This window comes from Zonotrichia albicollis, chromosome 2 (genome assembly GCF_047830755.1).
Source record: "Zonotrichia albicollis isolate bZonAlb1 chromosome 2, bZonAlb1.hap1, whole genome shotgun sequence".
In the NCBI taxonomy this organism is placed as follows: domain Eukaryota; kingdom Metazoa; phylum Chordata; class Aves; order Passeriformes; family Passerellidae; genus Zonotrichia; species Zonotrichia albicollis.
In genome coordinates, this window is record NC_133820.1 from 106,616,818 (window position 1) to 106,639,034 (window position 22,217).

Sequence of the window (22,217 nt, forward strand, 5' to 3'; positions counted from 1 at the left end):
TTGGTTCTTCAATGGTATTTTTGCAGCTCTTTCTACAAAGTCTTCCAAAACCTGCAATTTGTGACAATGACCAAAAAAGAACATTGATAAAAAGAAGATGAACACATGAGTGGATGATAAAGCTTTTCTTCCATAGTGAAACTAGGACATTGCAAAATCATTATTTCTCCTACTTTAACCTATTTAAATATTACACTTGAAGTACAGACAGATCACAACTTCAAAACTGGGTTTTTTTATAAAAAATGCTGAGATAGAAACCTTTAATGATGAAATCCTTTTTCATCTAGAAACTAAGTTTTATACTATTTCCTCAACTAAATAAAGGAGGCCTATTCAAAGAGCTTATTTTAAATGATACCAAACACTTGCTAGAAATGAAGCGTATCAATCTGTATTAATATAATTTTTAAAAACCTGGCCTACCATGTTTTAAAAGACAAGTAAATTTAAGTTAAGAATCATGCACCTGTCTAGCTAGTAACACTTGCCAAGCCAAACACTGATACTCAGAGAATCATTATATTCTCTCTTCCATCTGATGAGAATTTCAGGTAATTAAAGCATTATCAAAAAGTGTCACATTTTAATGCCTGGAGAAAAATCTGTAGATTGGAAATTATACAAGAAAAAAAGATCTTTTCTGGAATTTAAAAAGTTGTAGCATTCAAATCCTATTGACAGAATTGATTCTTTCAGGTAGGGAGAGGTTAAAACAAGCACATGAACTACTTCTCTGAATGTAAATATTAAAGGGAAGAATTTTTAACCTATTGGTTTCTTCCCAAATAATTTCTCAAACAACAAAATCCAGGCAGGCAAATCCCACACCTAGCCTCCTGTACATTAACTGATGCTTAAAATTCCCATCAAGTTTTGAGTAATTCAGGACTCTTGCTAAACAAATGTGTTCAAAGTGAATCTTTTCTACTGATGTTAATTATCTTTAAGTGTTTAAACCCACCATGAAACAGTTTCCTTAAAATGAAAACTAACACAAACAGACATTTAGCACAAAAGTTACTCTATTTAATTCAAGTGTGTTACACTTCGAGTTACCACAAACAGAATGAGATACAAAATAACCCAGATTCCAGCAAAGAAGGAAAATCAACAAGAGGAGCGAAGAACAACACCAGGTATCATAAACCCCCAAATTTTAGTCTACAAGATTTGCCTTGATTGTTTAATAGAAGTAATAAAAAATGTTATGACAGACACATTTTCCAATACAATTCAAAGTAATGAATCCTGATCTTTCTTCAGACACTCTGATTTTGTGTCTGTGAACAGCTGTGAGTTGTGAATACACAGCTCTTGCTTCTTGAGCTGGGATTAGAAGTACATCCAGTATTTTGAACTGGATGTCCCAGAACCAGTCTAAGCCAAAAGGCTTCTCATTTTCTGCAAGGATGAATAACTTGCAGTTTACCTCTGTAGTACATAAAGAATCAATTCAAGCAAATCATTAACACACCATTTTCCATGTATTCTGTTCAGTTAATAAGAAGTGTTTCTCAGAATTTTTTTCCCTTCCAAAAAAGGTAAGTAGGAAAAAAAAACCTGAACAGGGACAGCTCATATTGGAAAAAAAAAGCTCAGTTTCTAAGTTTCATCCTCATAATCAAATTTTTACCCACAAGGAGAGTAAAGCTCTCTCTCATAATTTATCAGCACTTCTATCTTCATCTTCAATTTCCCTGGTGACAGGAAGTATTTACAGAACAGTTTTAGCTGGTTTATTCAAATTCAGCATGAAGAAATTTAGTTTGTTTTGAACAACAACAAAAAAAAAATTAAAATCTGCAAAACAAAACATCCAAAGCTGAACAAACTGCCATGTCATAGCAATAATAAGTTTCAGCAGACTAAAATCCTTTTCAGGTACTTTAACTAAAAGAAGCAGCCAATAAGGTCTTCTAAGTTTAAAACAGAACCTCTGTAAGAGATACACAACTGTTCAGGTACTTGAAATATTGTTCCAACATCTTCTGCTCTTTCAGATGCCACAGCTGAACTTATGAGGTTGCATATATGACCACCAAAGAATTATACACATCATCACTGTAAGCTTACAATTACCCCCAAAGAAAAAAGAAAACCTTAAAATAAAAGTGGCCAGCCAAACAAGTACAAACCACGGCTCAAAACTCACATTTACATCCCAGAAAAATAAATAAAAATAAAATTTTGATGACTAAGAGGCAAATGTAGCAATGTAATGTTAACCAATATTAACTAATATTAATATAATAATCCATAAAGGATTTAGAAGCATTTTGTTCCAAAGAAGTTCATGTTACATAGAGTCTAATTCAAAATCAAATCCATGCAAGAGCACAGATAGAAACTTTAGCAGCAGCCCCCTCTGAACTTGGTAAGTCTAAATAGGGGCATTTGGTATCTGATTAGCAACCTTTCTTTTCAACCCAGAAATATTTGTATCTACCTACTTGTAAGATTTTTACACAATCATCATCTTTTGGTTTGTCCTGAAACTCAGCTTTTCCTAAACAGTTACTTGCTGCAAGTCAGTCCCATGTTAATGCAAAGAAAGCATGAGATTAATACCCTTGATAGTGTCCTTTTAAAAAGCAAACAATAAAGTCTTGTGAAGTACAAAGGTTTATTATTGCTGACCCAAGGTAATAAAAGCCACATTGTTTGTACTTGACCGATTTCCTCCTTCACCAGTGCTGGACAGAAGCCTTTGAGGGACTAGTTCCTCTTAGAATACATTCCTTTCAATTACATTTCACTTCCATCTTCACTGAAAGCAGTGCTAAATCAGACACAAATCAAGAGGAGGTATTGCACACAGTGCACAAAAACTGTATTTTTCAACACTTTTCAAACAGACTGTTTATTTATTACTTAGTATGTACTACAATGATTGTAAACTATAAGACTGGAATTAGGTTGAAGAGCTTCTGCTTGAAGACAAGTAAGACATTTATGACCTAAAGTCCTGCACTCAGGACATTTTATTTCTCTCATGTGTTTCAGGAAATGAGTAAATAGACAACTAACAGAATAGTGTTCCAGTATTCCTATCCCCTGATATTATCTGTGTTACCACACAGAAGGCCCTAGTCCAGAAACATACCAGCACAATTGAGAAAGCTGGAAAGGCCAGGTTGAAAACCTGATACAGCAATATTAAGAAAGCAAAACGAAATCAAAGTTCAGCTGTGGTCAACAACTATTTTTCAATATTTTTTTCTAATCAAACTTTTCATTTTCATTTTTAAATTTTAAACTGATGTAGAGCTAATTCAGGATATGCAAAAACAAAACAAACAAAACCTCTGGACATTCCCACAGAAGACAAAGCCTGACCATTGAGTAGTAAAGACCTCAATTCATCACAAAGTTCAGTCTTCACATTATATCTTAAAACCTTAGGACTTGTATTTTTGAAAACTGGAGTAAAACTTCCACTTTCAAAGATAGATTACCACAAAGCACCATGTAACTCATACCATACTCTTCATGGTTGCACATTAAAAGACACAGTAAGCATATGTTTTGAAAGAAATACCATTATTCCTGGCCTGCTCCAATTGATGGTAGAAACTTATAAAAACTCTTTGTACAATACAAAAAAAAAGTTGCAAAGTTCCAGGCTAAGAGTATGCAAGCTGTTATTGCATATATATGCAACCCAAACAAAAGGTGAGAGACACATTTTCTCCCATCTTTTAGGCAAAGAATCAACAGTCTGCACTCAGAGCTGGAATGCCTTCACTTATTACACAGCTTAACTTTGGACCAGCCAAGTGGAATTCCCTGCAATTTAACAGAAGAGAAAAAAGGCACTTCTGTATTCAATAGAGTGGTTTCACACATTCAGTTTATGAACACAGAAGTACCTATTTCCCTCTGCTGACTTGACACACGTAGGTTTGTTAGTTGTTTACAATGCACAAGTCTACATTCAGACAGAAGAGACCACCTCAAAGTTACATGGCCTGATAAGTGCATGACCCTTATGGCACAGAAACTACTTAAACAGAATATGCTAATCTGTGTAAGGAAGTACACAAATTTGGAAGACTTGAAAAAGAATTGTTGGCAACTCAATGAATACTTCAGGCTCCATGTCATGAAATCTACTCCAAATGATATCACAGCATACACCACAGCACAGGTCGCAGTTGAGAGGGCCACAATGCACAGAGTATCATTATGGAATTTCAGAAGGCTCCAACCCATACAAAGTAACAGCACACCACTACAGAAGACTTTAGGCATCTGCCCTTCTTGTTCTTTAGCCCAACCTTTTATACCCCTCATATTCATGCATTGCACCTGTGTGTCCTCTGCTCCCTTCCATGACTGGTCAGTGCACCTGGGCCCTCCACGTCTCTTTGCTTTCAATGTTTGCAAGGCTCATTGCTGTCAGTGCTGCTCACCTGCTTCTCACAGCTGTGGCCCACTGGGGATGAGGCTCGGATGCAGGCCCACCCCCAATTACCACAAACTGTGTGCCTACAAAATGATACCTATACTTCCTTATAATCTTCAGTACTATTACCTAACTTACTGACCCAGTGTCACAAATGTGGTATTCACAATGTCAGTTCGTTCACCTGGCATTTTTTTTCAAAATACTGATATAGTTTAACATTGCACACAGAAAAGGATACCTTGTATACAAATAATCAAGGTTCAAACCACATCGAATTTGCAAGCTTGAATTTATCTCTATAGTCTGCAATGTTACATATGTTATTCAAGTTTATATGGCACAATAGTCTTAGAAGGTATTTAAAACACTACTCTCAAACTCGAGCTATTACACTGACAGAGAAAAATATTTCTGATTTAACTATGACCATTTCTAAAAAATCTATTTCATTAGATCTGTGTTTTAAATGGATTGTAGTGAGTACTAGAGGTTTTATTATAATATGCACAAATGACTCAGCACTGTAACCACAGCAAAAGGAAAGCCTTTCCAAAAGACCCAAATAATTGCTGCAGTGCAACTACAACCCTGCATTCTATCTTCTGTAAATGAGATTTTACAAAAAAACTACAAGCCCACAAGAATTTTGTCCTAAAACGATATCTCAGTCTGGAAGAAGTACTGCAAATATACCTTTATTTGGTTAAATGTTAATACACTGAGAACTCATGAGTGGAACAAAATATTCCTCAAAGGGAAGGCTTTGTTTATACTCAGAAGGCAGTATCAACTGATATTCCTAAGAGACTACAGAATAACAATGCCTTAGGTATCTAGAATTTACTTCATGTGTTCCATTACCTTTCCAAATTCTCACATAGTATACCTTACAAAATTAGTGTAACTCTGTACAAGATAAGGTGATGAAATCACCATTGTTTGGCACTAGAATGAATATCACCATATTCTCCACATAAAGAGCTATTATCCAAGAAAGAGGAAGTAAGTCTAGAATATCCAAATAAAGTTGTATTTGATATGGAACTGGAACAAAAGCCCTAACACAAATATTAAGTTTCAAAATCCCAGTCTCCAAATTGCATTCTCAAATGTCAATTAAACGTATTGGAAAAAATCTTGATAGTGTCCAAGAATTACATTACTAATGGAATCAAGATTGAAAATATCACTTGTATTAATACCTAATGTTACTGAAGACATGCCAATGCCAATTTAACATTTAAATACCCTATCAGAAAAGGACCATGGTCTGAATTTTTCGTGCTATTCAGGGCTGTATGGACCAGCCACTGTTTTTTCTTTACAATGCAGAAAAGTAAATGCAGAAAAGTAAAGCTAAACTTAAATTCTAACTTCATATAAGCCAACTATGTGACTGAAACACAGAATGGATGTAGTAGTTTTTTCTATTTTTACTGTGCAGTTCCTTAATAGGAAAGAAAAGCCACTCTACCAATCTCCCAGTTTCACCTTTCCCCAAGTTTTATATACACACTTTCCATGCCTTCTTGTATCAAAACTGGGATCCAATCTCCCTATGCTATTACACCTATCAATATCATGCACAAGGAACCCATTCAAATCAACAAATAAGACTTTAAATAGAACACTGTACATAATTGACATTTTTAAATGGACCATTATTTAAATGAGAACATTTGAGAATTTATGAAAAAGTACACCAAAACACGCTACAAATAAATTCCTTTCACAAAACAACCCTGATTTTCCAAACTACTTTTAAGAAAGCAACTCCACAAGAAAAAGGAAATCAAGTCAATATTAGAGTAAGTTTCAGAGGCCATGGCATATATTGTAACAGTATCATTCCTTTTGCAACAGTAAGGAAAGATATTTTGGCTGGTAACCGGATAGCATTTCTGTGCTGGACACTGTTTCTGTACAATCTTTCCTTTTGTTTTTCTTTAAGCATAACATCATGTGAGGTCCAATATTTATTTTTAAAAAAAATGTTTGCAAAATTTTTTAAAAAAAGTTTGCAAATTTCATACATCTGAAGATGTATGAGACAGGTGGAAAGATGTAACATGTCACAAAGAGGCGAGGCTAGAAGTGAATTCGCTACACAATACCTTATTTTCCACACAAAAGGAAGATTGACATACAAGATTACAGAATAAAGCTCATTTGCAATGACTAGCTGCCCTGAACAAATATATTTAAAGAGTAAATATAAGTGATTAAACAAGAATTTATCAGATTTGAAATTATTAACAAGAAATGCATGCTTGCAGCCCAGAAGGTCAACCACATCCTGGGCTGCATCACAAGCAGTGTGGGTGAGCAGGTCTAGGGAGGGGATTCTACCCCTCTAAGAGCCCACTTGAGTACCCAGCTCTGGGGTTTCAGCACAAGAGACACAGACCTGTTAGAGCAGGGCCAAAGGAGGGACAAAAAGGCCATGAGAGGGCTGGAGCTCCTCTCCTGTAATGACAGGCTGAGAGAGCTGGGTTGCTCAGCCTGGACAAAGCAAGGATCAGGGGAGACCTTACTGAGGCTTTTTGGAAGTTAAAGAGGGTTTCAAAAACTGAAATAAAATGCTACTTTTTACATGGGCAAATAGTGACAGGACAGGGGCAATGGCTTCAAACTGAAAGAGGGTAGGTTTAGGCCAGATGTTAGGTTGGATTACCCAGCTGCCCCGAGAAGTTCTGAACGCCTCATCTCTGGAAGTGTGTGAGCCCCGCTTGGATGGGGCTTTCAGCAACCCAGTGAAGAAACCTGGCCAGAGCAGATAGGCTGGAACTAGATGGTCTCTAAGGTGCCCTTCAATCATTTCAAAGCATTCTCTGATATTATGACTACTCAAATCTTGAAAATAAAACCAAGTCCACTTCTACCCTAAGAATCGACATTTCCTTTCATATTTTCTGTTATTTCACTCTGCTATTTCACTCTTCATCCTAGGTATGTCTTCATCATACACAGAATTTCTCAGGTAAGCAGACATATACATATGCACCCATTTATCAAAACTCAGGTTGATTTATTCTGTTGTTTACTGCCATAGTTGCTTCTTACTTCTACTCTATAATTCTCCCACCCCATACAACCTCAGAATTAGCTGCACCTCATCTGATACACTTAAAACAAGACCACAGTCAGTAGTAAAGGAAGTAATGAATAGCAAATCCAACACCACTTTGATAGGATAGATTCAATTACAGCTAATTGAATTCATGAGCTATAGTTCACACACCAAGAGTACTTGATGTGCCCTTTGTAGACTGTGTTTCTCCAAAATTGAAACATCATTGCTGAGGGTCACTCACTACTATAGCTGACACAGCACACAGCTCAACAGAAATTTATTTGTTTTCAATTTAAAGAACAAACAGTTCAATATAATTTATAATTCAGAATCTACATTTAAGGAAACAGAACACAAGCTCAAAGTGGCTAAACTTAGAAGGCAGGGACAGAATTTAAGATCAGAAATAAACACAAATCTATCTGGGCCTGCTCATCAGCTCATATTTAAATCAATTGTAACTGAAAGCTACTGCTGATCTGATGGTGATTATATTATTATCCATTAACACTTTTTACAAAAGGTGAAGCATGTTAAGTTTTTGGTAGCAAAGCTAAAAGGCATATTTCTTCCCTGAAGACAGATGAAATAGCCAAACAAGAAACTATTATCAGGCAAATTCAGTATTTACTGTTACTAAAGCTTGTTTCAGATGCTTGCAGATTTCCTAGGAACAAGTCTCAGGAGACAGAAGAGAGACTGATGAAATTATTGTGTCATACATATCAGGTCCTCATACATCGCTAATGGAAGAAGAAACCTGCACTGCACTACTAAAATCCACCTCCTCACAGGGTACCAGAGGAAAGCTCTGACAATGACTAATAAAATTTCAAACTTCTTGCCATAAAAACTAAATGTTATCCTTTGTAGGACATGCCAGTACACAAGCTAAGTATAATCAATGATTTAAAAGTCCCTAAGCACTTGTTTTCACTAGCGTCCTTTTAAGTAAAGTTTACTTTCAGTCTTTAAAATGAGGTCTGTGTACAACATGCAAAACTCCTTAGAGATTACTGTACTTTATGGCAAATTATTAAATAGTTCCCACCTTTTCCCCCCCAGCAAAAAAAAAAGAAAAATGTCTGCTTATAAAACTTACAAAATTATGCTGTGGAAGGCTCTCCAAAGTGAAGTGATCAAACACAGTATGGCTTTTCTCCTTCCCTCAAGTGGCCTTGCATTTCTAGGTGGCTCTTTTTTTTTTCTGTCCTATTATTATAATAATCAGTGTTTAATTCTATATCAAGATTCCCATTTCAGAGAAGCAGAGGAGGCCAAGCAACAAAGTTGTATTTGTTCTCAAACAATGCAGCTCCTAACATTTCTACCAAAAATGAAAGCAAATCAGACTAGAAATCTCAACTATCATGGGAGGACCTGGAGTTCTGAATCTCTCCATAGGTATTATACCCAACTGCCAAAGGGAGATTTTTCTCCCTTGTACAAATATTTTAAATGACAAAACATACAAAGATTAGAGAGAAGCTTATCAATATATTTTATTACAGGACATAAATCATCCATATTTCACTCAGGAGAGCCCAACTTGAGCATATCAGAAAATCCATAAAAAAAGCACCACAGCTCACTTAGTTTCACTGGAATAGATGACACTGCACTCACAGTATGACCTAGCAAAAACTACACATTCACATTCACTTATCAAATCTAGAACTGGTGACATCAGTTTCTTCACTTACAATCATCTAGAACATCCAACTGTGCTTCCAGCCACACTTTCACTCAGTTGTACTGGTTTTTCTCTGAAAAGAAGCAATTACCCAGGAAATACAAGCCCACCTAAACAAAATGGAAGTGTCTCAAAACAGCATTAAGCCCCCTTCTCCCTTCTTTTTCCAAAATCATTTTTAGTAGGAATTTGAACATTCTGTACCAAAGGTATAGCCTCAGATATGCATTTATCTCCACTGCCTGCCAACCTTCTGTTATTATTATTTTGGTAAGTCCCCATTTCACCAAGAACCCTCTTTTCTAAAATGCAAATAGCAACCACACAAAGTCAGTAAAATTCTAAAAGAATATTTAACACAGAAGTGTAAACCCTGTCTCTAAATACTATTCCAAAGCATTTCAATTGCAATTCAAAGATAAAATTAACTGTATTGCAAGTTTTATCACCCAGGTACACTCATGGGAAACTCTTAAAGCAATGTGAAACACGTAGACACTAAGCTATGAAATTAATAATTCTGAAACCAACCCCTGCCTTATCCTTAAGTTAGCTGGGTTTACCTGCAAACACATCAGGATAAAAAAAAAAAAAGAAAAAAAGACTGCTTGCTGAGACACTGAATAATAGTCACAAAACCAGTTGTCTTCCTCATTTATCATTTCACAGTGTTGCCTCTCTTCTTACAATTACTGTGTATTGCAAGCTCTTCTTGATAGATCAATAATTCACTGATAAGAAACATCCCTTGCAGACAGCAAAATCCTATGTATTTCATGTTCAAAATTGTTTTTAAAAAATTGTTTTCACATAATTATGCCAAATCAAACAAACTGGGCTGTACCCTGTCTAACCCTCTACCAACAGTAGTTTAGGAGCACTGAAAAATTTAGGTCTGTCTAAGAACCAAGGCAGCAAAAAATTATCACCACTGCCACCACAATACATCTTTTACTTCACAGTAAGTCAGGTGTTGCAGATAGAGGTAAGATAAATCTAGAAACCCTTCACTTATTAGAACAAAGAATAAAATTTATTTTCCTAAAATACTTGAAATGGATAGATGTCATAAGCTTTACAGCATCAGGATTGGATGTGCCCCAATTTGTATCTATTTTTCAACTCATGAATGTATAAAACCTGAATAAACGTGTAAAACTGAAATGAAAAAAAAAAATTACAAAACCTCTTTTTCTCCCCCCAGCAGAAATATATCTTCATGTAATTGAAAATATTTTGCACCAACTGTTAGGGTTTTTTTCAGATTCTTTCCAATTCTCTTCCCAGTTACTTTTGCTTTTCCTTCTAATGGTTCTTTCTGGTAGGACAATCTTTCTCACAGCTTCTTCCCAGCTGGCATTTGTAGCCAAAAAGAAAAAAAAAAAAAAAAAAAAAAGAACAAAACAAACCCAGCTTTAATCAAGAAAAATTTTCCATAAACAAATCCAAGGAACCACAGCTACTCACTGTAAAAGGTAAAAGTACTAGAACAGATGTGTAAAAGCTTTCAAACAAAATAATTTTAATTAAGGTACTGGGAAAATTTTAGAAATGTTTTTTAAATTTATTATACCCCAAATTCCACTATTTCCAATGATATGAAAGACTGAACAATTTCTACAAATATGGGAATTAAACTGTGTTGGTTACTAAAAAAAGGAGGAAAAAAACTATTGCTGCTTCACCATAAATTCTAAATTCACCACTTCAGAGTGTGACAGCTGAGTGGTTTAAATAAAGACATACTGCCAAAGTTTTTAAAGGCCTTTGAAAGTCTCAGAAGTCAGGGAGAATTTAATGGCCTCAGAACACAAACTCAACATAGTGACACGCAACTTGAAAAATTTTCACGAAAAAGGGGACAAGAATCCCAATTTAGAAACAGACTGACCACCATTGTCCTCACTGTCCTCCAGGGACAGACAACAAGTTACCCACTAATTTTCCTGAAAACAAAGAAAAACTTTACAATGTATACTCTGAAGTTACTTTTGGCAGGCCACGCAAATTGAAACTGCACAGGCTATCATCTCCTGCAGCCGAGAGCTGCAGGAAGCCACTGCAAGCTGGCAGGGCAGAGCTCTGAGGCACAAGTCTGTCATCAGTTTTGGGGCAGGTGGCACAAGGAGTCTGCCATTATAGCACCCAAAGCTGAATATGAACACAGCCAGCCAGCAGCCCCTCCAAATCCTTCCTTTTGCCATACATACAGGATGCCATTACAGGGCATCCTCATTAGCAGATCAGCAAAGTAAAAATCTTATACTGGTTTAGCCTGTTTCTGGAAGAGTCTGTAGAGGGACAGTTCCCTTAACATCTACCTAAAGCATTTCAGAGCATTTAATTTACTGACTGGAGTAATACCTGAGAGGCATGAAGGGCAGTACTAACTAGACATTTTCTTTCCATCCAGAGAGCACCCTGCGCCTTCAACAATAATGGCAGAGTCATTTCTATGAATATTTCAAATTGCTCTGAGTCACCATATTCCCCTAAAGAAACATAACAACACTTGAACAAATACCTAGAATGCTCTGTAGAAAGTTACATTTTAGCAAAGAACAATTCCAAAACTCTTAAAAAACACAGCATAATGGCCAACTCAAACTGTCATTTTAGAGGATTTTGGTAATCAGCCCTGACCTCTCTGGAAAGAATCATGGAGAATAATGAAGAAACAAACAAACAAGAAATCAACCAAACAGAAAACAAAACAAAACAAAAAAATCCCACACCTTGGAACCTTCACCTGATTTCCTCTTGTATTAGACAATGTCAGAGGTTCTATAATTGCATTTTCCAGGCAAAATTATTTACCATATTGTTAGATTTAATGCTTTTAAAAATATGCCTTAGACAACATCGAGACTACATACAAAAAACAGCAAGTCTAAGTCACAGGTTACAACTGCTGATAATTGTTTATAATATACGGCCCTTCTGCTTTGAGTTCCCTTTCTCCAGTACTCCAATAAACACAAAATATAAATAATTACACCTGAATATACAAATTGCATATTAGAATCAAATTAACAAATAATAAGTACATGATCTTTCATGCAAAATTAGCTCAGAACCAATCCTTTAAGGAAGTAAAAAATACACCAGCTTAAAAATTAAATAAAAAACCTGCTCCTATATATTGTAGGTACTGTATTTGAATAGTTTCTAGAAACAAATATCTGGTGTGAGAGCCATTTAGAAGCTCAAATATGTTGACAGAAAATGAGCAGAAGAATTACATACTCTCCCTCTTCCTCTATAAAGCTGCAGAATAGTAAAACCTAATTTATGAGTTTGTGTAAACTTAAATATGTATCCATATTTACACACATAATGTATATATGTACATATCCAATATAGAAAGCTGTGGGTGATACTCAAACCAAATATCTAAGAAAGAAACAAGAGCAAAGATTTCCCATAAAAATTAGTCTCTTGATATATAGACAAGATAGTGGGCTGGCATAAGGGCTATGAAATACTCTCCCTAACAAATAAAGAAGCACAAGACTAGAAAATCAGATACCATGGGAATGGTTCCACTGGCCAGATCAACCCAGCAGACAAGTTTCACATTCCATCACCACCAGTAGCACACAGAAATAGGTTGCACCATACAGTTCAGTGACATGAAAAGGATGCTTCCTTCATTTATATTTAATGGGCATCAGTTAGCAATAAATAACACACATACACTCAATTTGTCTGATTTGAAACGTGTCGAAGCAGACCAATTGATTCCCTGAAGAAAAAAGACAACACATTTCCACAAAAGTCACAGTCAATCAACAGCTAGCAACTGCTCCAAGCTGGGATGTGAGTGAAGAAACAGGCCAGAAGAAAAAGGGCAGCCAAGTGAAAAGTTTTCATGACCAAATTCTACAGATCACCATCTTTGATCCACTCCAGTATTAAAAATAAGGGTTAAAAAAAATCCATATTTTATACAAGAAACCGCAGCAGTGCTTTAATGTGAAGTGCAAACAGTGCACCTGACAAACTGAATATTATTAGCAAAAAATGTTGTATCACATATCTCTCCCTTCTTTATTTTCTAAAAAAAGAAATCAACACTTGTTCAGTCATTTGAAAGACAAGTCTTCCTATGGGAAAGCAGAAATAGTCTAATTTTGAGAACTGTTCTACCCTAAATATCCCAGGTGCACACTAACACACAGTATTCAGAAAATTTTATGTACCAGTTTGAAGCTGCTAAAAAAACCCTCTAAAATATTGCAAAGTTTAAAGGATGCTTTCTCAAGTAAACATAACATGTTAAATTACTCCTGAGTAGTACAAGCTAATACTGAAAATGTTCTACACTGCTAAGTGTCAACAGTAGGGGAATTACACTGAGCTAAATAATTTGGTTAAAAACAGCTTATGCCCAGACAAGACCTTGGAAGATAAACACAGGTTCCTATCTTTACAAAAAAATCACTCCTCATTGCTGTATACACCTCTATGTCTCTCATAATAAACAAAACAGTATATAAATTTCACCACACTTGTCTTTTTTTTTCTAGTTATACAGACTATCACCTTTAAAAGTGGACCAAACCAGGATTATGCACACTTTGGGAAGGGATTTGTTTTGCTAAGTTTTCATTACATGAAAGCCAAAATACCAAGGCAGTCATCTGCTAAAGGCTGTTCTCTCTGTCCTCTACAAGCAGTCCAGACATGCATGCTCAAGAAGCTAAACATAGAAAAAACTTGAGTCAAGCCCTAAGAGCCTACATGCTTTCAACCCCTAGCACTTTTAAGTTCCTGTTTCTTCCCACTGAAAAAGGAAAAAGAAAAAAAAAAGGTTGAAATCTCCATTTCTCTGCAGGTTTCTTATCTTCAGTTTTGGCTAAGACAACACTTAACAGAGTTTTCCCAAAGTATTTTCACCTGGTAAATCAGGGGTTTTTTTAAGCTTAAACTTGGCAGGGGAAAGGTATGGTGTTGGGTGCTTTTGATTTTGTGGGTGAGTTTTGCATGCTCCTTATTTCTGAAATATTAATACCAGTTGTGTCCCAGATTATCTGATTATTTGCATTGCAAAAAGCACTTCTGGGCATCTCTGGGCTATTTATAGGACTTTACAAATCACTTATTTTTAAGAAGCATATTTGAGTGTTGAAGCCTATTCTATAACACACTGTCAAATTCACAACATCAGATAAAGAATACTGAACCTCTTTCTGCAATCAATTAAATATCTAAACTAGATTCAGACAAAAGAAACTAGAGTTAGGTGACAGGCAAACACTAACAATTTACCTCAAGACTGATTTTAAACACTGCAGATAGAAAAGCAGAAATGTGAACTTTCAGTTTTCACATGTTCAGACTTCTTCCATACACTCACTTTTCTGACCTCTCTGAAAGATAAAAGAGAACACTTGTTTCAATCCATTTTTTTCCATCCTAAAGAGAATAAGAAACTTAAGGGAAAGAACCTGTTGCTGTCTAAACTACAATAAACATTATGGTATTGAAATTCACCTCAGCAGTGGACAACAGGAACAGCAAAGGAAGAAAGCTGAGTCTCACACCTGGTCATTTCTCTCTAGACAGCAGCTATAATAATAATGATTTATTTTGGGACAAGTGTCATTTTGTGGGAGGGAAAAATGAAGTAAGAAATACAGAGAGTGAAAACAGAATTCAAGTCATTTAGCTTTATGACTAAAGCCTCAAAGATGTACAAACGTAATGGTGAATTCAGGTCACCATTACAGTCACAACATTCAGACCATGTTTTCTTTCAAAACTTGTGGTATTCAAGAACATTGCCAAGTAAAATCATGGATTATTATTTATCATCTCAGTATCAAGAAAATGTGACAAAACAGGGAAAAAATGCTCTTACATCCCTTAGAAAATTTAAAATAGGTGACAACCTTGGTAGTGAAACCAAAAATAACACTTGGTAAGAAAGTGAACTAAATTAAGCCTCCAAGAAAAAGGAAAAAGCCACCAGTGTTCTTTTCAAGTAAAGAACTTAGCTACTCTGGGGCACAGCTTCTTACTTAGACAATTCCCTGGCATTAGACTACAGCTGTGTACCTACTGTCATGCTGATACAATGCCACTTGAAATATATTTGACTAGCATATTTTCTGTGTGAACATAGAGAAATTAAGTATTTGAAAATATGTAGCACCTCATTTTTCCCATGAACTTTTTTAAATTTTCCCACTTGCATAAAAAGAAAAATACTGGTATGCCCAATTTTTATTCTGCATTTGTTTAGTGCAAAGCACTTCATGGGAAAAGTAGTTTAAAGAATCTTTTTGCATTAAATACTCTAATTAAAATATTTCAATCAATTGAACAGATTCACAACTCCAAATTTACATTTACATAGTCTGCTATGGAATTCACTGCACTTTGAAAAATGGACAAGAAGCATATCTCAAAGGAGAGAGGGTAAGAAAAAATTTGTCATCTTTCTCCTCCTGGTGTTCTCTTCCTTCCCCCTTTTCCATCACTATGCATTTCAATTGGGAATGTAACACTTTTCCCATCTTTATGTACCCAAAAATGAAGAAGTACCTTCTGGTTTTCCTGTATTACTTACTCTAGTTTACCTGAATTACTTTTTCATTGTGGCACAATTAAAAATTTAGTATCTCTATTTCAAGATACGTGTCAGGTGTCCAACTGCAGCCACTCTGGCTTCTGGAACAGGAAGTCTGCCCATGTTAAATGCCCATCACAACAAAGGATGATTCAGAAACTCTGCCATTAGTGCTCAGTCTCCCCTTTTCACTGACTTACAGAAGTTTGAAATAGGTTCAGGTGAGCACAGGTCATGAACTTTGAATGAACATGGTGTCATGGCATATAATTGGTTTTGTTTCTGTACAGCACAGAACTACCTCAATCTTGGCACAGGTGAGTACATAGATTCACTGAGATTCACAGAGTATTTCGGCCTGGCCTGAACAGCAGTTTCTGAGTGTGCTGAGCAAACATTTGTATTTCAACCTCCTTTGAAAGGAAAATTAATTCAAAACAAGATGAGGACAACCAAGCACTTTCAATGGCTCCAGAGCAAGACTGTTCAACTTTCATACAAGGAGACTAGTTAAAAAACCCATCTACTTCAAAGGTTCAAAGCCACATGTTCAACCCCTCAGGAAGTACCTTCAAAGAAATATTTTTCCTGTTTAACTACTCTTAGTGCCAGAAACCAATATGTGTCCCAATTCTGTGCCCTCCCCAAAGCCGTAACTTCACTTTATCAAGTAACTATTAAAGCACTTCCCTCCAAAGCAAACTTGTATTCCAGATTCTGCTTCAATTGCCTTTTAACAAAGAGCCTACAAACACCCAAACAAAGGCTGAGTCCTGGGATGTTTGAGGGAGATAAATGTCCTCTGAATCATTACACTAAACTGTACTTCCCTTTTGCTCTTCCCACCTTTACATGAATTTCTTTGCTAAACCAGGCACAACATCCCAACAGAAATCACAGAAAACACATGTCACAGAAAATCCAGCCTGCATTATGGTGGTCAGGTTAACAGAGAGATTTTAATCCTCTGAGACTATGAAGGATACTTAAAACAGTAGCTGCTATATTCAAAGCAGGTACTGCAGTCAACTTTTTTTTTTTACATGGATTTTATTCCACACTCAGAGAGAAGTTGCATAAAGTCATAGATGACTACAATCTCACAGACACCAACACAATTCTGTTACCTTAAATATTAATCATAAACAGCTCCCACAGCATGGAACTTACCTCCCTGTTTTGACTTTCAACTTTCTGAGGTGGACAGCTTCCATGGCCATAACTATTTCTAAGCCTGGGAATATCTATAAGCAATGATTCTAGTAGAAAGGAGATACCCAAAAATTACATAACAGGAAGTTCTGGTATTTCCCCTCCCATCCCCAAACATCTTCAATTATCTCAGAGCATACAGCTTTCAAGAACATCAGCAGAAAGAAAATGGTTATCCTTATCAGAGCAAACTGCAGACTACTCTAAATTGCTGTAGTGAAACTGATGACATTAATGCCATCTATTTGTGCAGGGAGATCAAAATGGAGGATAAGGTAATACTGACTTAAACCACGCTAAAAAGTACATGTGAACCACGCTTTCAGTACATGTGATATAAACCTACAGTTGCTTAACTGAATTAAAAAAGGCCTAAGCCAAGCAAAAAAGTTTCTCAAGCTAAAAAACAAATCCACTCTACTACCCTGCAGTATTTTGCAGTGATTTAACTTGCAGCCCATTTAAATCAGGTCTCCAATGCCTCATGCTAGCAGGTGCACACAGAGCTGCCCAACCTCAGGCAGACTTAGATCTGACTCAGATCCCTGACTCGTGCACTACAGAGGCATTAGTGGGGCACTGCATCTTTTATAAACTCGGCCACTCAGAGCAGGTACTCACGTGTTCAGTTTCAGTATCACTTTAAGGCTGCAACATTGCTTCCTAGCCAGGAGCAAGATACACAGGCATGTCACAAATTCATTTTTCAACCAACTTAAAATAAGCCAGCTCTGTTTCTTTGACAATGTAAGGCCTTATGTATTTATCTGTGCACAGTTTTATACCTTTCCAGTTTTCTCTTTTTTTATCTTTATTTTCCCTATTAAATGACCAATAACACAGTTCAAAAGAGATGCAAAGAATGGCCATCTTTTGAGACAGAGCTACTTGAGAAAAAAAGGAAAAAAAAATCAAGCTGGGGAAGACAGAGAATGATGGGACACTACATATTCTGTCAGTGCCTTGACAGGCAGCTATCTGCTCCTTTTACCTTTTATTTCTTTCTCTGCTCCTTCGTAACACGCAGTGTCTCAATTTTTTTAAGTCTCTCTTTAAATCCTGTGGAATCGCAGTTTTCCCTTTCCTCAGCCTCTAAAGAGCATCTTAAAGGACACTCTAATAAAGGTATACTGTTTAAGGTTGACACCAGGATTACTTCCACATTTCTTCATTGGCTGCAGAAATATTTCCATGACTACCCTGCCTTCTTTAAAAATTACTCTTTTTCTGCAATCTGTGTTTCACTCGAAGTCCTAATCCTCAGTGATGACTACTGTATCCACATGGTCATGATGTAATGAAGAAAAGCAACCACTTCTGGAGGGAAAAAAACATTACAAACCTTTCAAGAAGTCTCTTAATAATCTCAAATAATTTATCAGTAAAATGTCTGCCCACATTTTAAATTGGAACACTATCTCAAAACACAACATATTTCAAGAGAAGATAATGCATTCTTCATTCACAACAACACTCAACAACACTCCTGGGCCTTTCCAATTCCATGTTTAAAGCCATTACCTTCACTAAGAAAGGGCTTATATCACACCTTTTTGGCTGAAGAGAGCTTAGGGGAAATTAAGATTTACATTACATTACTTACTGAAATAAATCTATCCAAAGCAATTTCACAGTCCTATAATGAAAAAGTGAATAAAACTTCAATATAGTTGAACACACAACTTGAAGCTTTCAAACCAGGTGCAAAAACATATGCAACTGTCAGTATGTATGTTCAAATACAATACAGAGATACAGCACCCATGAACACCACGAACATCACTGATGTCTGACACGTCTATTTATTAGGCACATTTACTCTGCAATGCCACCGATTACAGGCACTTTTAGTAAGCGTGGTACTTGTGAGATGAGACCTTACCTTCCACCAAAATTCTATACACGCAAAATATCTGCGCATCAATATTCAGGGCAACAGCGTGTCGGGGGTTTGACATACACTCACCTGCATTCGGTTAACCTGTTTGATCTCTTCCCTGGCCCGACAGCTAATTTAAATAATGAATTTTTTATCAGGATGCAGGTAAATGAAGTTAAACCAGATAAACCAGGTTTTATACTAAAAGGTCTTTCAGCTTCAGCAGTGGCAGTACTCATCCCAGAGACAAGCCAAACCCAGGTCCGGGTGCAGGCTCGCTCCGCTGCAGATCCCACAGCCGGGGCCGTACAATGCCCACAGCCTCTCGCAGCCGGAGCCGTGACACGGCAGCACCGGGGCCGTACAATGCCCACAGCCTCCCGCAGCCGGAGCCGGTGACACGGCAGCACCGGGGCCGTACAATGCCCACAGCCTCCCGCAGCCGGAGCCGGTGACACGGCAGCACCGGGGCCGTACAATGCCCACAGCCTCCCGCAGCCGGAGCCGTGACACGGCAGCCGGGGCCGTACAATGCCCACAGCCTCCCGCAGCCCGGCTCCCGAACGGCGCGGAGGCTGCGGCGCGTCCCCGCCAGCCGCCCAAGGCACCTACAGCCACCGCAGGCAGCCCACCTGCCCTCACACCGGCCAGCGGTGGCGCGGCAGGAGAAAAGCCAGCGGAGAGGGAGGGGGAGGCGGAGAGAAATAAAAATTAAAAAAAAAAAAAAACCCACAAAAAAAGAGGGCGCTGGGGAAGGGGCAGCCAGATGTTCGGGCATCTCCTCTCGCCGGGCACGGTCAGGCACCTCGGCAGCTCCTTTGTTCCCCTCCTTCCCGCACTTACCCACGGTGGCCAGGGTCTCCAGGTCCTCCAGCTTGTAGGCAGCGGGCTCGAGCGCGCCGGGCGAGCCGGGACCGGCGGGGCTGGGGGCCGGCACGGCAGGCTGAGGCGCGGCCACTCCCGCCGCCGCCGCCTCGCCGCCGCTCTTCGCCCCCATCTTGGCCTTGGCAGCGCTGAAGGCGTCCATAGGGCCGAGCGGGCGCCCCGCGGCCGCTCAGCGCATGGAGAAGGGCGAGAGGAAGAGAGAGGAGAGGGAGCGGCGGGGACGCAAAGTTTCAGTCTTCAGCAGGCGGGGTGGCTGCTCCCCAGGGCTGGAGCCCGCTGCCGCGTCTGAGGGGGCGCGCAGCCCTTCAGCATCGCGGCCACAAGCGCCGCGCCGCCCGCCGGTGCCCGCAGCAGGCAAGGACCGCCGCGCAGACAATGGCGAGGGTGCGCCCAGCCGCGCCACACGCGGGGCGGAGGGCGGGGTTTGCCGCTGCCGCTGCGGCACCGTCCCGCTGAGGGCTGGCGGGGCGGGGAGGGGCTGGGGGAAGCGCGGCCCCGCCGCACAGCGGGAGCGCGACCCTCGCCCCTCGCCGCGGGCACGGCCCGGAAGCGTGTGACAGCCCCGGTGCTCTCTGCTTCTCCTTCCCCACCCTGCGTCCCGCCCGAGGGGCTGCGCGGCTCGGCAGCGGGGAGCGGGGTGCAGGGAAGTGCCGGCGGCTGCCGCGCCAGCCCCGCGCTCCCTCAGTGTTGCAAGGACACCTGGGACGGTCCCGTGCGCTCTCCGCAGAAAGTTAAAAATGAGCGGTGGGGCCCCCTCGGCTGCGCAGTAACAGCCCTGGTAGGAGCTGGTCTTTCCCCACGCGTGGGAGCGCGCTCGAGTAGCTCCCTCCGCACGTCCCAAGGGTTTGTCACGCCTTATTTTACTCCCCGTTTCCGAGCAGGTGTGGATTCCGCACCGTCACAGCTCGTCCTGCTCCAGCCTGCAGAGTGTTCGTGTGGCTGGGGCTGGCTGGGGGTAGTGCTGGGCTGCGCTCGGCCGAGGCGAGCACACACCCGCCTCATGCAGCAGCAGCAGCAGCGGAGTACCGAATATAGCTCCTTCAGAGCAGCCAAGAAGCTGTTGACGATTATGCTGAAAGACAAGGCAAATTGGTGTGTGAATCAAGTCACTGTAAAGCTTACACATCAAAACTGGGAGGGAAATCCTAATATTTTCCATGCCTTTTTCTGGCCCAGCTTTACCCTATTCACAGCTACTACCCTGTGCTCCTGTGAGCAGGGTGTCTGCAAAGCTGAGTGTAAATGAAGTCACGGGGGTGGCATTTGGCATCTCCTTTTTATTAAATGTGACATCATGAGAATATAAGGCTTATTAGTTTCTGTGTGGAGTAGGTTCAATAATATTGAGAAATAATTGTGTGTATATTAAGTGAGTACAAATATATAAATTATTAATAATAATTACAAATATATGTACATTTATCCTGAATTTTAAGATATCTTTAGAGTCCAGTTTATAGTCATAATATCAGAGGATATAAAATGCATTTTTATCTTCTAGCTTGTTGACATGAAGGGCTATGACTAACTCAAAAAATCATTAGGTCATCTCTGCTTCCTGTCAGCCTTTGAAAAGTCACCAGTCAAGAAGGATGACATCACTTTTCCTCCAAAATTTCAGATTTCATCTGTTAGCTCTTTGGAATGAAAGTTTTGCCCTTCTATATTGCTTTACTGCTTCTTTACTGCAAGGTTGACTGAGCACTAGAACAGGTCGCCCAGAGAGGTTGTGGAATCTCCCTCACTGGAGATATTCAGAAACCATCTGGATGCAATGCTGTGCCATGTGCTCTGGGATGACTCTGCTTGAGCAGGGAGGTTGAACCAGGTGACCCACTGTGGTCCTTTCCCATCTTACCTAGTCTGTGACTATGTTCTGTACATTCTATACCAGATTCACCATGGTTTAGGCCTTGAATAATGTATTTTGAAGATTCCTTAAACTGGAAATTGTAAGTGTTCTGGCAAGCTGTAAATTTAATTTCTCTTTGGTCAAAAGGTAAGCAAGCCAACAAAGCTCTTTTAACAATGACTGATTTTTTTTTGAGATAGCAATTTGAAAAATACACATCAAAACATTTAAAAAATCTTAGTGTGTCTAAAAATCTAACTTTGTTTTTCCAGCCAAATAATTGCAAATTGAGAAAAAAGATATAAGCTGTATTGTGCTAATTATTTTCAAGAGAGAGTTCTTTACCTTCAGTCTAGCCAAGAAAATTGATATTTGATCTTCCTGAAACCTTTCCTTTTCAATTAAAACTAAGAAATCATTCACTTCTCAGATGTTAAAAAGGGCATAAAGTATTTTACTTAAGGTATTGATTATCTTCAACGGGTATTTCCATTTATGCTACAAATTTGACCCAATGTTTACATTACTTGCATGCAGGACCATAAAACTTTCTTGTAAAGAGCCTCCTACTGCCATGCTTCAGCAGTTGGGGGCCTGTATGGCAGCACCTATTCAAAAGAGCTGTGATTCAGCAAGGC

General features: G+C 38.8%; 1 protein-coding gene across 1 annotated transcript in view; it reads right to left on the reverse strand.

Annotated features, from left to right (window-relative positions):
- PRKX (protein kinase cAMP-dependent X-linked catalytic subunit) overlaps positions 1–20,108 on the reverse strand; it is a 56,121-nt gene extending 36,013 nt beyond the window's left edge. Inside the window, exon 1 of the mRNA XM_074535975.1 lies at positions 19,686–20,108. Coding sequence (XP_074392076.1) covers positions 19,686–19,869 — 184 coding nt within the window. The 5' untranslated portion in view covers positions 19,870–20,108. The remainder of the gene's footprint in view (positions 1–19,685) is intronic.
- Between the last annotated feature and the right edge of the window lie 2,109 nt (positions 20,109–22,217).